Below are 15,110 nucleotides of genomic sequence, written 5' to 3'. Positions count from 1 at the left end.
TTATATGTATTTAACTTAAATATTGAATATGAAACAATAATAATTATTACTGTTGTAATAATGGTGACTGGAATGCCAAGTAAAAGATGAAAGGAGATTTTGGCTGGAAAAAATCGGGTAACAAAATGATTTTGATCCAATAAAGGTACAAGAATGATCCATAGACTGTAATATATTAATATGGATGATGTTATAAACAATATGGTAATGCCAAGTGGACGATCATAGCCAGCTAAAATCATTTTAATTCGATCAATAAATTTGAATTTTATTCTCTGATAAATTATTTTTAATTCGATCCAAAAAGTCACATGCTCAATTCTTGCTTTAAAGCGCCCAGAGTCTTACACACATGCTGTTATGATGTTTAAAAAATTCATTTTACAAAATTTTACAGCTCGGAGAATGTTTGATTCGAACATTCATACAAATGTGTTTTCAATTGAATATTCGTTGACATATCAATTGATCTTAATAGTTTATGATATTTTTGCTTTTGCAATTCATAATTTTCATCATCGGCATCATTTTTAGTAAATTTAAGTTTGAGAGGAGAATCATCCGCAAATAAAGCTCGATGCAAATGATGAACAAGCATGCAGTATAAAACCGATTGTTCGGGTGATTGAAATCGTTCGGATAGTAATGTTTTCAGATAAACTTCCAATGTTTCAAGATTAGTTTCAATTGGATACAATAATAATCGAATCGGCAACAACATCTGAAATAAAATGGAAATAAAAAATAAAAAATGACATGCTCTTTAAAAAAATCTCATACCTCATCGAATTTTAAATAAGACATTTTAACAGAAAATGAATATTCGGATAAAAAATGACAACGGAAATAATTTGAGCACTTTGGCTGTAAATAAACAAAAAGATAATTACAAAATATTGTATTATAATAAGATGAATTGACAAATTGATCGGAAAATTTATTAAACAGTTCGATTATGGTACCCATTCCATCCAGTAATTTATCCTCATTCGAACATTGAATTGGTGAATCGGTTTGAACGAATCGAATCAAAAATCGTCGTAATATTTGATCAATTTGATTGTCGAAAAAATAATCTTCATTGATCAGAAATGTTGTGCAAAGAATCTCAAACAATAATATTTGGTTCACATTAATTTTTTCAAGAAAATGTTCGCTAAAATTCTTGTCCAGATGTTCAATATACAATAGAACGGATGCTAATTCTTCCAATTTGATTACAGATTGCTCTTCTTTATTTTTGGTTTGATTGCTGAAAATGCTTTTTACTTGTGTTAATAATGGATCGAAAAGCCAATAACGATGATCAAATTGAGAATAATTTTCATAGGTTTTCCTTATCATTTTGAAATCTAGATTATCAGCATCTGAATAAAATGATTGATCAAATAGACATTTCTGCAGTAATTCTTGCTTGATTTGATTATTATTCATCACATTTATCATGAGAACAAAATTCAATATAAATCTTGAGAATTTTCGATCATTATCATTGAGATCACAATCAATGGAACGAATTGCTTCACCTGTAATAAGACAGGCTTGTGCAACGATATTGATTTCAATTAAATCAAAAATATTAGATGAGAATGTTCCATTAATATTGGCCGTAACTAGATTGATGTAATCGAACAGGTGGTCAAATGTTTCTTTCGAGAATTTCCGTAAGATATCAACATCGGCTATGCAAGCGATACGAATCAAACTTTGCAATAAACAAATAGCAGAATCATGGCGAAACAATGGAACACTATCGAATCCTTTTAGATAAATTGAACCATATGACGGTAGATTTGGTGAATCTCGAACACGTCCACAGATTTCTCGTTTTGCAGTGTTTGAATTGCGTCGACAAGAATCGATTAATTTTTTAAAAAATCGTTGATTATTGCCTAGTAATTTTTCTAATGTTATTTTGATAAATTGATTATCAAGTTTTAAATGTTTGATGATGAATTCAACCAGAACCAATATGCAAAGACTACAATCGAAATCAGGAACAATAGATTCATTATGAATGATAATAAACCATTTCATGGCGATATCATACAGGTCGAAACAATATTGATTAGCATAATCATCAGGACAATTCAATAATTCATGATACATTTTGATCAATAGCATTACACACGAAGCAAATTTGAAATCGAATGTTTTTATAGCCGAATCCAATGATGATGGCTCCGATGGTGTTAATCGTCGACAATAGCTCATTGTTTTCAATAAAAATGGACACATTTCAAAAAAATTTCGCTTTATCATTTTCATTAGGTCATGTTCTGGATTCTGTTCACAAAATGATAATAACTTGATCCATAACCTTAAAGCTTCAATGCTAACAATTGGTATAACTTTCTTGACATTATTAACATCTTCGACAATAAAATCTTCAGGAACTAAGAGAAAAAAGAAATTTATTGAATCGATAATGGCCATTCTATCCATTAGATCGAACAATTTCCGTAAAGTTCTGGACAGTTTATTTTCGACCGAGTTAATGCAACAACGAAATAATTTAAAAATCTTTACCGTGGCTCCACTAATCTCAGAAAGAGATCTTTGTCGAAGACGAGTCAAATTCGTACCGATAGCATTAATTAAATCAGAACAATTAATAATTTTATCTGAAGATTCAGGCGAGTGTCGTGCAAACCGTATCAATATGTCGAAAATATCTTCTTGAAATGGTCCATCCATTGATTCGTTGGTCATATGATTATTCAGCAAATAGGCGAACCTTTCTAAGATAGATGTTCGATTCAATAGACAACCAATAATATCATAGATTAGATATTGTTGATCGGAAAACGATTCAATATCATCTTCATTGATCTCAAGATTCGTTGGTCTAAGATTCAAATCGATTTGATGTCCATGATTGAGAAAATCTTCAAAAATTATAAAACCACGATCAAGAAATATTTCGTCATAAATGGTATTGCATATTAATGCCTTAAGAGTTTGAATGGCGGATTTCCATACGGTATCTGCCGTTTCATCTAAACAGCTTCTGACGATTAAAACGAGCGGTGATTCTTTCAAAAGATATTCGACTAGATTCATGTTGAAACAAGAATCATAAAAACCTTGATAAGCTTTTGTAACAATTTTTTCGAATACTTTCAATCCGATTTGTTTTTGTGATGGAAAGGAACTTTGTAAGTAGATGAACAATTCGTCGATTGTGTAGCCCGGACGTTCGGGATTATCGCCATGGTGATGAAGACCTTGATGAATGGTATCAATTTCTTTTTCAGATTCAGCGGTTAGTAAAACGCCTTCAAAATTGAATCGAGCAACAAGGGAATCAAAGTTTTGCGATTTTTGATCATTTTCTTGGACATTCTGACCCGGATTAACATCGCCAATCCATTCGAGTTTATCATTTTCAATTACATCCATGTGTATATATTTACGAGCTTTAATTTCATCCTTTTTAATAGGGATTTTATCCAAAATGTCTTTGACATTTTTGCTCACTTTTTCTTGATTGTTTGTTATTGTTTCGACAATCGATTCCCTAGTTTTTTGTAAACTTGAACGATATGAAAATTTTTTACTTTTCAAGAATTCTACAGTTTTCGGGCTCAATTTTTTCATTATTTCATCCCGAAGTTTTTCAATATCATCTGGACTCATATTATCCAAAATTTTTTGATTTTCTCGTCTAATTTCCGAAATATCTTTTCGCCAATCTTTAGAACCAAGACCAATCCCAGTGACTATCGAATTATGACCAATCGAATTCCCATCTTTATTCTCATCGATTACATTATCTATCCGTTTCAAACATTTTTGAGCATATAAACTCAAACTACGGGATTTCGTGGATGAATCAACAAATGAATCATTCCCAAAAAACAAACAAGGAGCCTCAGGAAATCCGCTAGTGTTGGTCTCATCATCAACTTCTTTATCAACAAAAGTTGAATCATAGTTTCTTTCGATAATTTTAAATTCTAGATCAACAATATCATGATTATTTTTCTGGTTTTTAATCTCTTCTTCATGATGACCGACCGATTTTGTTTCGATCTTCGGGTTCTGAGCTAGGAATTCATTCTGCTGGCGAAGAAGATCATCTTCATCTTCACAAGCGGTTGGTCGTTTGGTAAACATTGTTTATTTTGATTAATTAAAACTTTTACGAGTTCAAATTTGACGATGACAAATCGTCATGCCTTGACCGTTCATGAATAAAGTGATAATGAGTTAAGAATATTTTATATTTTATTTTTCATATTGTTTGAATAAACAATGAATTATATTAAACAAAAAAACAAAAATCTAAATTTTGGATTTCTTCTTTTTCAATCTTTTCACCAAAGTTTTCTGTCGTTTTAATTGACGTCCATTCATCCAGGCTGGATATTGTCCAAATTTGTTGAGCAAAGTTTTCCTATCACGTTCATTTTGATCGGTTTCCATCGAAATGTAATCGGTATTCTTCTCTTGTTTTTCGACCACATCTATTTGTGATATTTTTGCAATAGTTGCTTTCATTTCTTCTTGCGCTTGTTTTTCATTTTGCTCGGATTTCTGTACCATTTCAACCAAACGTTTCAATTCTTTTTGTCCATATCGAACACGTTTAATTGCACGCATTTTTCGTTTCTGCTTGCTACGAATACTTTTGGCCATTTTCGATACACAAAAAAATTGAAAAAGAGATAATACGAGAATGGAATTTCAATAAGATGGCAATGTAATTTAAAAAAATGAAAATGAAACAAACAAAAACACGTGGAAATCACTTGTTCATAAAGGACGTTAATTCAGAATAATTTACAATTTTATTATGAATTTGATGATATAAATTATTTTGAATCAATCTCAATAAAGAAACAAACAATAAAAAACTTTATTTGGCTTAACTAGAGAAATCGTAATACTGACCAGCTAAAAACAATCAATAGTGGAAGATCAAATATTTTAAAAAGTTTAGGGAAATTAATTCAAAACAATACAATACAATACTTAAGATTTGAAGTAAATAAACACACAAATACTTATAAATTATGCAAATTATTAAAAAAGCAAATCTTCATCGTGTTCATCTTCAAGGATATTGGTCGGTTCCTTAAATTGATTGCCCATTTTTTCTTTCAATAAACGAACATCAGCTTCACGAGCTGCTCGAACTTTCTTCTTTTTTTCTTGTACCTTTTTCAAACGATAAAATTCTTCTCGTTCCATTTCATCCAATTCGGAAATGATATAATTTATTGTTCGTTCGATACGTGGTATAACAACATATTCCAATGCATTAACACGTCGATTTGTTATCTTGATTACTTCGTCCAATGTGATAAAACTTGTTTGCAATGATGCCAATTCGACCAATAGTTTTATTGCGTTAGCATAGTTTTTCTTGATCTTGGTCAATTGTTGCCCGCCACGAGCCAATCCAGCAAATTCATTTGCATCGCTACTATTCTGAAAGGTCTCGAAAATTGGTAGATTCACTCCGGCAACGTTTTCTTTTTTGCATCGAACTTTGAATTGTGCATTTGTCACATTTTGCAATATTATGTGATTAAAATCACTGCCAACGGTGAATTTAGCTTCGGCTAAACTGAAGGATGCTTCACGCATTACATTACCCATCAGATTTTTTGTTTCGATAATCTTTTTTAATATACTTCGGAATCGAATCTGTAATGCATCAGCTTTTTTCTTCAGTAAAGAATGACCTTTTTGTGCTCCCTTCAAACGTGATTTCATCGTTGTGAGTGCCATTCGTGATGGAAAAATATTTATGCGATCTTTGGAACTCATTTTTGTACTTTTACTTTCGAAGATTAAAGAATTTGTCAACTCCAACAGACGAAATCAAAACAACAAAATTGAGTTTTTTATTGGCCTAGGTCATCTATTTCTACCAAAACAATCCTATTGGTTCAAATAGATAATTATTAAATTGTTCCGATATTATTCGATTTAAATTCGTTTATTAAATATTGATTGGGTAGAACTCATTCGGTTGACGATACAATAAATAAAGGTTGTCATGACACCTAGTCGTTTGTTATTCGATTGTCATTGAAACAAAGAAACTTAAGAACAACTAATTCTCAATAGATAAAAATTATCAATATTGATAGTCAATTTAATAATCAAAATATCATTAACATTTTTACTAGCCATGATAATCCATTGGCTACGAAGTGGTAAACATGCGTTTTTTACAATCATCCAATCTTCAATCATATTGACGTTGTTTTTGTTAATAATTACACCCAGATTTGGGCGTTCAACATTGAGCCGATCTGATCGTCGGCCATCCAAAACGCATCAGGTAATATTGTTTTTCTCAAAAAAGACAACATTAAACTGAATTAAATATGCTTAATTTTTCGAAAGCCAATTGAACCAAATCCGCCAGTACTGGAGACCGTATATGAACGATCATTGGTTGTTTCAAATGTAAAACCAAAAGATATCTTACGTGAACATCGATCGTATAGTCTGAATGGACAACAAACCAAAAATTTCAACGGAACCGTTTTGGCTTATGTGACGCCTGTATGTATTGTTTTTTGTTGTTGTTCATTCTTATGAGAAATCTTTTAAAAAATTAATAGTGGAATTCACATGGTTACGATATTGCGAAATTGTTTGCGCGAAAATTCACGCACATTTCACCTGTATGGCTTCAAGCCAGATTAAATAAGGAGGAAAATGATATTATTGTCGAGGGTAAACACGACATCGATTATGGGTGGATGCAAGAATTACGTACTGAAAATGATCGGATCAAAATTGTACCCCGTGTTCTTTTTGAACGTATGACCCATTCACAGTATCTACAATTGATCACCGATTCTTCATTAGCACGACAGATCGGTCGACATCTAGCTGATCTGGCACGAAAATATGAATTTGACGGTTATGTAGTAGAGATATGGCGTGCATATGCCGGTCAACATCGATTGGATCTTGCAAGAATGTTTGAATGGATTACCGACGAACTGTCACAGTCAAATCTTGAGCTTCATATTGCCGTCCCACCTCCCATTCATTATGGGGATTCTCTTAGCACATTCCAAAAAGATGACATTGAACGTTTAGCACCATATATTCAAGGATTTTCTGTTATGACATATGATTATTCCGATCCATCCAGACCGGGTCCTAATAGTCCATTACACTGGATACAAAAGTGTATTCGACTATTAGCACCGAAAGATACAAGTCCAGTGCGGAAAAAAATCTTAATCGGATTAAATTTTTATGGTAACGACTATTCAATTACCGGTGGAGGGCCGATTCTTGGTACACGCTACATAGAAATTCTGGAAAAACATAGACCAAAAATTCTATGGGATGAGTCATCGGCTGAACATTATTTCGAATACAAGTAAGTTTTTATTGAATAAATACCCTTTTTCTTAATAATTCAAAACGTATAACACGTAGAGAATCTTCTGGTCGTAATCGTGTATTCTATCCGACATTATATTCCATACGAAAACGTATCGAATTGGCTATAAAAATGGGCACTGGATTATCCATATGGGAAATCGGTCAAGGATTAGATTATTTTTATGATATTCTTTGAAAATAATCTAATAAAATGCTTAAAAATAAATATTAAAAAAACATAAATGAAAAATATTTTATTTTAATAGAACGAAGCGCTGAAATTTTCAATTATAATAATTAGTAGCAATATTTTGAAATATTCATATATAGAGAATGTTTTTAATAAGTATAGGGAAAATGATTATTGTTTGGAACAATTTTGTGTAATTGTGTTTCTGTGTGTGTGTGCATGTTACATTCAATTTTCGTACGATTCATAACTATTCAATCGATAGATTGTATGATCCAGACAAAAAAATCTTTTTATGTATGGGTAGGATGTTCAAGTACGTTTATAAGAAAGATATTGAAGCATAAATATACAAACCCAAAATCTTCAACACCAACAAAATTCGAAACAATAATTTAGATCGACTTATTTGTGCTCCTGGTCTATCTCTGGTTAGAATCGATGACTTAAGAACAACGTTTATGTTTTGCGATAATTTCATTGATTCGAATCGTGATGGTGGAAAATGGCTTCTGAAATATCTATGAAATACAATTTCTTAATTTTACCAAACCAAATACAGAATTGAATTAAATGGCAAAATGTGTGTTGAACGAGTTCTTGATTAGAATGAAAAAATTTAAATTAACTGTCATAATTCAATAAAAAGAAACGGGTGTAAAAATTAAGAAAAAACATGCATGTTTTTTTTTGTCAAAGCGGGATTTTTTAGTGATAATATAACAAACAAATCAATGGAATTATTGTCAAACATGATGAATAATTTATGAAAATTTTAAAACACAAGATGAATTTTTTTTGTATCGAATAAGAAGTGGACGTAAAAAATTGACTAAATGCACCTACTGAAAATTATTAAAATGTAATGTGTCGGTGTATTTATGTTCTGGACGATTGATTGAAAGAAAAAAATTCGGACACAAAAATTTGAAAGATATGAGAAAGCCAATAATTTTGTATGAAATTGATTGCAGAATCAGATATTATTATCATCGTTGATAAAATGTAAATTAAAAGGATATAAGTGAACGATTGAAAATTCATCAAATCAGATGAAATAGATGATTATATGATACGAAGGGAGAATTGTTTTTCATCATTGATGGAAGATTTATCCAAAAATTTAAATTAAGCAGAATTCATGCTTTACTTTCTGGCCCCTTTCGAAAATAATATTCGATTCATTGTTCATTGGGTACGGACGGTGGTTGTAGACTGATGATGTTTGATGCCTGATTAGATGAGAGCGAAAATTAAAACGATTGTATGTATGCATTCGTGGATTTGATGAGATTCGTTTGCAAGTAAAATATAGCTGCTTCGTTTTCAACATATGTAATGGCTATTAATGGCTAGGTGTGTTTGCAACAACAAATGTAATCATAAAGTGAAGATATGCTAGTGAATACGACGATTGGTCATGATGATTAAGACAAAATTAATATTTGTGGCTTTTTCGGATTTTACTGCTGGTTAAGTATTCAACAATTATCAGTATTTACTGAAAGTTGTTCAAGCGAAATACATGACATTGAATGAATTTGGATGTAATGCTATTGATCGTGACATTGCAGCTGTTGTACGTTCATCCAAATTCGTTCCAGGATAATGACTGGTACCTTCACCACTACAGATAAAAGATAAATTGATTAATAGAGTAATTGTTTTCATTCTGACATGAATACATACGTGGGATGTGGTTCATTTTCCGAAAATGAAGTCGAAGTATTAGATTCGATTTCGGCTAAACTCAATCTTCAGGTGAGAATACGAATAAAAAATTAGTTACTCATCCCTAATCAAATTACTACCAACCTTTCTGATTCTTTTAAATCGACCAGATGATAACGAGCACGGAATGCAACTAGATGAGCATAATAAGCCGGAGCTGGAATCGATACCGAACGAGTACATCGCACATATGTATGGCAAAGTTGATAGGTCAGCACTTGAATTTCATCTAAAAAATATCAATATATATAGAATTCATATAATACTGGACAATGTGGAATAGACAACTAACCCGCTGAGAAATCATTATCATCCCATAATACATGATAATGTGAAGGGCGACTTGTCCCTTGTATACCAGCATGCGAACATAAATAGAAATCAAATTCTGTAGGATGTGTAATTCCAACATCCACAGTGGTACCGGCCGGAATGTTGCCGCTTTTGCCGATTTGTTCTTTTGGGTTGGCGCAAAATAGCCGGGTATGGTGACGTTTTTGTGTAACAATGAACGTAATGCCAGGACGATAATCGTCTTCAAGTTGAACACATGCTTTACGGATGGCAATCAATTCATGGGTTAATACTTGCTGAAATTGGCCTTCGCTTACACCATCACGATACATTATTATACGATACGGTTTAAATCTTGTAGATCGATAGAATTGTACCAGCAATTCGCGCACCATTGTGCTGAGATCTTGAATGACCTCTTGGCGATGCTGTTGAACGCGGACAGTTGCTGCATAACGACTGGGATGGCCATCCATTGAACCGACAACAGCTGCAATGGATGGTTTTTTAGTATCGCCTGCTGGTGGATGAGTTACATCTGCACCGAGGAATATCACAGGCTCGTTGAACACCTTCGGTCTATTGAATATGAACAAGATTAAACATTATAAAACAAACAGATAAAGTTCATTTACCTCATAGAGGGCACAAGGATATTGTTGACACCACCCAATTTGACATTAATCTTCAAGCATAAATTCGATAATGTTTGTGGAGATGTTTTGACAACATTTCTTGTTTGCACACATTGGGTAGCGATGCCTAATACAGTATCTCCAACACGTTTAACTTCCGCATAGACGGGTGTTTTGCCCGGTAACACGCATACGACCAATTGTAGGCCAACATATGTTTGTCTCAGATAACGAAACATAGGTTCCACTTGATCAGCACCGGTAGCATATTTGCAGAAACATGGTTGTCCAATGATGGGCATGCCAGCATCATTGGAAATTTTCTGCAAACTTTGAGTGAATGAACGCAATGCATCTTCACGACACAAACGTTGCGGTGAGAAACAAGCAATAGCCCATGTTCGGATTTCGACACCCGTGTGAAACTGTTTGTTACGCATATCCCATACACCTAAAACTGGAAAAGCTTGTTGTCTTGTACGCCCACCATATTGAATTTTCGGTGGGGGCAGTACTCGTCCTTTTACTTCCATCATCATATTCGATATGCTTAAACCGAATTCACGTACATAGGGATCATTATTAAAATCTGCTTTCTTTACGAGATTATTTATCTCTCGTTCACGATCTGGTGCAGAACGAGCAGTAGCTTTGATCATCGTTGATGTTTGCATATCTGTCAATTTTCTGATACATCGTTGACCAGATACAATATTACACACTTCAATTGGAAGATAGGTATGTTTGTGCTCTTGACCGACTTGAAGACAAGGCAAATTTGGATATCTGAGATCGAGAAATATAGGGTTTGAAAAAATTCAAAGCAAATAAACAAAGAAAGCTTACCTTAATTTCATTTTATATTTGTCCAGAAAATATTTGGCCACAGTACATTCGATGGTTTGACCATTTTCAAGTTGCAATGGAAAAGATTGTAGCTGTGCCGGACGTCGGGTAACATTGCATACACGATATTTTCGTCGCATAGTACCACAATGTGTGATTTCAATTTTAAGACCTTTGATTTCTTTGGTAAATTTAACCCGCATAGAATCAGACAATGCTTTACGGATATGATCATCACGATAATCCAATACTTCCATTAAGAAATCGACTACTGGCTGGGCTTTATAAAATGCAGTCGCTGAAACATCAATATTCAATGACATTTTCCATTGTGATGGACGGACCGATTGATGAAAACCGAACCAAACTTCACGACCACCACCCAAAGGATGAAAATAACCATCGGGTGTTGAGAAAAAGGAACGTCCGACCGGTGTATATGTCATAGATGGTAAATGACGCATGACAACATCCAATGCTTGTATTGAATCCTGTGGCATCGTACGAGAATTGCCTTTAAGTGCTTCTTCAAGCAAATCAAGATTAACTTTGGACACGTATTTGATTGCGACACGAAAAACTCGATCCTTTCCTTCACCAGGTAGTGTTACTTCCAGTTCGACTTTGTCACGGCCTATAGGCAAATCATCACGTGTGTAGATATTTTTTCGACCATCGAAAACGGGTTTTATGTTTCCAAATATTTTGTTGTATGCTTGGACCATCAATTCGATAATTTCTCTGTTAATTTTTCTTGGACATTTTTCTGGCGTGATGGTCACATCATAATGATGAAGAAAACCACGTGGCATAGTGATCTGGAAATGATTGGCTCGCAGTTGAATAGGATGTCCGAAATGGCCATAATCTGGTCGCCGAGGTGATATAAACTTTGGTCCAGTATAGCCTGGATCACCTACCGCACCACTACCAGCACTACCATTTCCGGAACCACCGTTTCCTCCACCACTTTGCAGACCACTTGTCGATGGAACAACCGAACTTCCTGATGCAACACTACCAATCGGACCTGTTGTAGCACCTCCACCATTACCACCGGTACCAGCTGACCCAACGACTAATGATCCGGTGAATTGGCCATGTTGACCGATTGTTGGTGGCTGCAATTGTGGTAATTGTGGAGCCTTCCCTCTAGAAGCTAAACAAGGACAATATGAGAAAAAACATGTAAAAACGACAAAAAAAAGTTGTTAATTGGGTATATAGAAAAAAAAATTTGGATTTCTGTCCAAAATTTTGAAGAATATAGTTTGCTTACGTTGTGTTCCCATTGGAAACATGTTATTCACAATTGTCTGTTTTTGGTGCTGCTGAATTTGGCTTGATAATAATGGCGGCGAGGATGTTGATGTTGACGATGATGACGAGCTCGAGCCAATTGGTGGCGGCAGTGTCTGTGATGGTCCTCCGGTGGCGACAGCAGCAATCGATGGCGACAATCCGGTTATAGCAGCAGCGGCACAAGCAGCCGATGGTAAAGATGTTGAAAAAATATCGTCAAAGACGACTGCACTCGTCGATAAACCGTTTAAATGTGCGAAAGCCGTGTTGAATGATTTTTGTTGAAACGTACGGATTTAATCCGGAATTTAAAAAGTTGATACAAGTATTTGCGAACAAAAACAAAAATGTTTTTTTCAAGAAACAAGTATAACAAGCACTGGTGAATTATACAAAGGATACTATTGATGTGTATCAGATGAGTTGATTGTTTGACAATTAATAGTGATAAAAGGGAATGAGAATCGAAATTCAATTTAAATATATGTAAATCTAAATATAATAAAGACATGTAAAGAAAAGAGAATATTCTAGGTGTTTGTAAGTTGTGTGGATTAGATTATTGTCGTAATATTTGGTTATGTTAAAATTGAAGAATTCAATGAACGATTGAAAAAAAAAGAAATAGAACATCTATTTTTGTGATTCGCAGCAAAAGATTGGTGTGAAGGTTCGATCTTGACTTAGAACGATTGATTGATTCAAAGATAAAAGTTATTAATGTGCGAGGGGGAAGACCAGGACAGACAAAAAAAAATTCAATCAATAAAAAGTGGAAACTAGACGAGGTAAAACTTGGATAATATAAATTCGTAAATTGTCTATCTTTGGCAATTCATTCTATTAGTTCGCAATAATCTATTTGACCATCGATTAGACATTAATTTTTGATTGTTGTAATCTTGTTTAGTAAGTTGATTTGTGAATGTAATATTATTGACTAAATGTATTCGTATTTTTGGCTAAGGAACAAAAGAAAATGGACAAAAACAATAATTGATTCGGTGTCAGATTTGTGTAAGAGTTTGGATGATTTGGCGATTTAAATCTATTTGAAATTTTGACAAAAATCAGATTCTTCGATTTGCTAATATACACACCCAACAAATTGACTAAAACACACAAGCACACACACATACACAGACACCACAATATTGTTGAGTTATGATTTGAACGTGGGAATAATTAAAATGATAAGGATGATTCTATTCCTATAAAAATTAATGTAAAGGTATAAACAATCGAAAGATGTCATTTATTATAAACTGCATACCTTTAACACAATAATTTTATTCATATGGAACACTAAAATAAATGGTCAGAATAGTGTAAATAATTGTTATAAAAAAAATTATCAAATTCAACGGTAACGATGAAGGTTGAGAGGATTTTGATGGCGTTGATGATGATGAGGATGATAATGATGCTGGTAGTAATAATATTCAATTACCAATATCGTTGGGCAGGTCGATGGGTGTGTATTTTCGAAATAAAAGTTGACGTAATGATGATGATGATTCAACAGGGCCAAGAAAATTAAATTTTTTTCGAATTGATTATTTTTTTATTTTGTTCTAAGTTGATATTTGGCCCGATGAAACAAACAAACAAAACAAAACAAAAAAACAATTGATGACACAACGACAACACCAGTCAGCCATACACAAACCACACTCGAATCCACTCAAACTTACAACCAGGAATTATTGTTCCTGTACACAACATTCACTCATACAAACAGCATTGTCGGATGGATTGATCTGGCTGTGTTGTTACTGTATAGTTTTCTTTTTTGGTAGCCCATAGTGATATGTATAGAAAGTTCGAGCTGGAGCATATACAATCAACGCACTTCTCGATTGGTGGTTCGTTCATTTCAATTTCGTTCGTTGTTCGATGATGAGCTCAAGTTTTAGAAGAAAAAAGTCAATTTTCTCACCAATAAAAGGCGGTGGCGCCTCTTTCCAAATGAAAATTCGCAAATATGACGCCTCGTTTTTTTTCAATATTCGCAATTGTTGTGAATGGAGCAACACAGATGCAACAACAACAAGAAAAATTGAAAAAAAAACGAGCGAAAAAAGTTTTAACGGCAAAACTAAACAGCATACAATAAAGACTGAGAGGTATCGTTATGTATGCTTCTGCTTCTATCAATCGAATAATGTTTGGCAGCATATATAGTGAGAGTAAGTGGTAATAATCAATGTTTAATTGGTTGTATTCTCGAATGAGTAAATCTAAATGGTCGCCATTTTTTTCAGCTTTATAATGTGCTACTGCTATGAATTGTTTTTTTTTCGAAATGAACATGCGTATTTTTCTCATTCAAAATTGTCAGTATTTTATTTGCTTCCATTTTACCTACACATACAAAATATCAGAGTTTGATTTAAAAAAAATTTAAATATTCCAACCAAGACAATACCCCTTGTCTTGAAATATAGATTTGGTACTTTCGTTCTTTTTTTTTGAATTGAGGGCACAAGGTAATGGATATGTCAATCTCAAACAATCATGAATCTCAAGATTTTGTTGGCCAAGGATATCGTTCCATTGAAAATTATTAAAAATCAAGGCTAAAATCTAACCTGTGAAAAAAAATTGAAATCAACTGCATGTATAGGACACAATAGAGTTCCGTAATTGTGTACATTCACAAGGTCAGATTCAAATTTCAAGGATTTCTCTTTACGAACCTGGTCCATCTGGTTATTTTTAAACATTTATGAATCAAAGCATCCGGT

The 15,110-nt window shown here is 33.4% G+C and overlaps 5 protein-coding genes across 6 annotated transcripts; 1 reads left to right on the top strand and 4 right to left on the bottom strand.

Moving 5' to 3' along the window:
- Window positions 1–241: 241 nt before the first annotated feature.
- On the bottom strand, window positions 242–4,215 carry LOC113798832 (uncharacterized). The gene is made up of 2 exons (XM_027349426.2): window positions 781–4,215; window positions 242–721 (listed from the first exon to the last, which is right to left on the bottom strand). Exons 1-2 carry the CDS (start codon window positions 4,117–4,119, stop codon window positions 392–394), a joined length of 3,669 nt encoding a protein of 1,222 aa, XP_027205227.2. The 5' UTR covers window positions 4,120–4,215; the 3' UTR covers window positions 242–391.
- LOC113798888 (protein LLP homolog) lies at window positions 4,213–4,763 on the bottom strand. The gene has a single exon (XM_027349478.2). The coding sequence runs from the start codon at window positions 4,639–4,641 to the stop codon at window positions 4,288–4,290; it is 354 nt and encodes a 117-aa protein (XP_027205279.2). The 5' UTR covers window positions 4,642–4,763; the 3' UTR covers window positions 4,213–4,287.
- A 74-nt stretch (window positions 4,764–4,837) lies between these two features.
- On the bottom strand, window positions 4,838–5,880 carry LOC113798876 (V-type proton ATPase subunit D-like). The gene has a single exon (XM_027349467.2). It carries the CDS (start codon window positions 5,776–5,778, stop codon window positions 5,029–5,031), a length of 750 nt encoding a protein of 249 aa, XP_027205268.1. The 5' UTR covers window positions 5,779–5,880; the 3' UTR covers window positions 4,838–5,028.
- Window positions 5,881–5,956: 76 nt separating this feature from the next.
- On the top strand, window positions 5,957–7,615 carry LOC113798853 (chitinase domain-containing protein 1). Its single transcript, XM_027349450.2, has 4 exons — window positions 5,957–6,298; window positions 6,364–6,525; window positions 6,585–7,360; window positions 7,420–7,615. The coding sequence occupies exons 1-4, from the start codon at window positions 6,146–6,148 to the stop codon at window positions 7,559–7,561; spliced, it is 1,233 nt and encodes a 410-aa protein (XP_027205251.2). The 5' UTR covers window positions 5,957–6,145; the 3' UTR covers window positions 7,562–7,615.
- Window positions 7,605–14,391, bottom strand: AGO1 (protein argonaute-1). Of its 2 annotated transcripts, none has more exons than XM_075824475.1 (8): window positions 13,637–14,391; window positions 12,341–13,574; window positions 11,062–12,220; window positions 10,216–11,001; window positions 9,579–10,159; window positions 9,371–9,515; window positions 9,245–9,310; window positions 7,605–9,182 (listed from the first exon to the last, which is right to left on the bottom strand). In XM_075824475.1, exons 2-8 carry the CDS (start codon window positions 12,360–12,362, stop codon window positions 9,068–9,070), a joined length of 2,874 nt encoding a protein of 957 aa, XP_075680590.1. In that variant the 5' UTR covers window positions 12,363–13,574; window positions 13,637–14,391; the 3' UTR covers window positions 7,605–9,067. The 2 variants fall into 2 exon arrangements, with proteins under 2 accessions (XP_075680590.1, XP_027205239.1); XM_027349438.2 differs by having other exon boundaries at window positions 12,341–12,764.
- Between the last annotated feature and the right edge of the window lie 719 nt (window positions 14,392–15,110).

This window comes from Dermatophagoides pteronyssinus, unplaced genomic scaffold (assembly GCF_027571235.1).
Source record: "Dermatophagoides pteronyssinus isolate colony J.1.1.1.1 unplaced genomic scaffold, Derpt_VIB-CSIC_2022.12 sq0002, whole genome shotgun sequence".
NCBI classification, from domain to species: Eukaryota; Metazoa; Arthropoda; class Arachnida; order Sarcoptiformes; family Pyroglyphidae; genus Dermatophagoides; species Dermatophagoides pteronyssinus.
This window is presented reverse-complemented; position numbering and strand designations above follow the sequence as displayed.

Excerpts from the sequence above, each read along its gene's own strand:
- LOC113798832 (XM_027349426.2), bottom strand. The coding sequence starts at position 4,119 with ATGTTTACCAAACGACCAACCGCTTGTGAAGATGAAGATGATCTTCTT. Across the intron at positions 722-780 it reads CTTATTTAAAATTCGATGAG|ATGTTGTTGCCGATTCGATT; the intron begins GTATGAGATTTT and ends ATTTTATTTCAG.
- LOC113798888 (XM_027349478.2), bottom strand. The coding sequence starts at position 4,641 with ATGGCCAAAAGTATTCGTAGCAAGCAGAAACGAAAAATGCGTGCAATT.
- LOC113798876 (XM_027349467.2), bottom strand. The coding sequence starts at position 5,778 with ATGAGTTCCAAAGATCGCATAAATATTTTTCCATCACGAATGGCACTC.
- LOC113798853 (XM_027349450.2), top strand. The coding sequence starts at position 6,146 with ATGATAATCCATTGGCTACGAAGTGGTAAACATGCGTTTTTTACAATC. Across the intron at positions 6,299-6,363 it reads GGCCATCCAAAACGCATCAG|CCAATTGAACCAAATCCGCC; the intron begins GTAATATTGTTT and ends ATTTTTCGAAAG. Across the intron at positions 6,526-6,584 it reads TTTTGGCTTATGTGACGCCT|TGGAATTCACATGGTTACGA; the intron begins GTATGTATTGTT and ends AAAAATTAATAG.
- AGO1 (XM_075824475.1), bottom strand. The coding sequence starts at position 12,362 with ATGTTTCCAATGGGAACACAAC. Across the intron at positions 10,160-10,215 it reads ATCCTTGTGCCCTCTATGAG|ACCGAAGGTGTTCAACGAGC; the intron begins GTAAATGAACTT and ends CATATTCAATAG. Across the intron at positions 9,183-9,244 it reads GAAAATGAACCACATCCCAC|TGGTGAAGGTACCAGTCATT; the intron begins GTATGTATTCAT and ends TTTTATCTGTAG.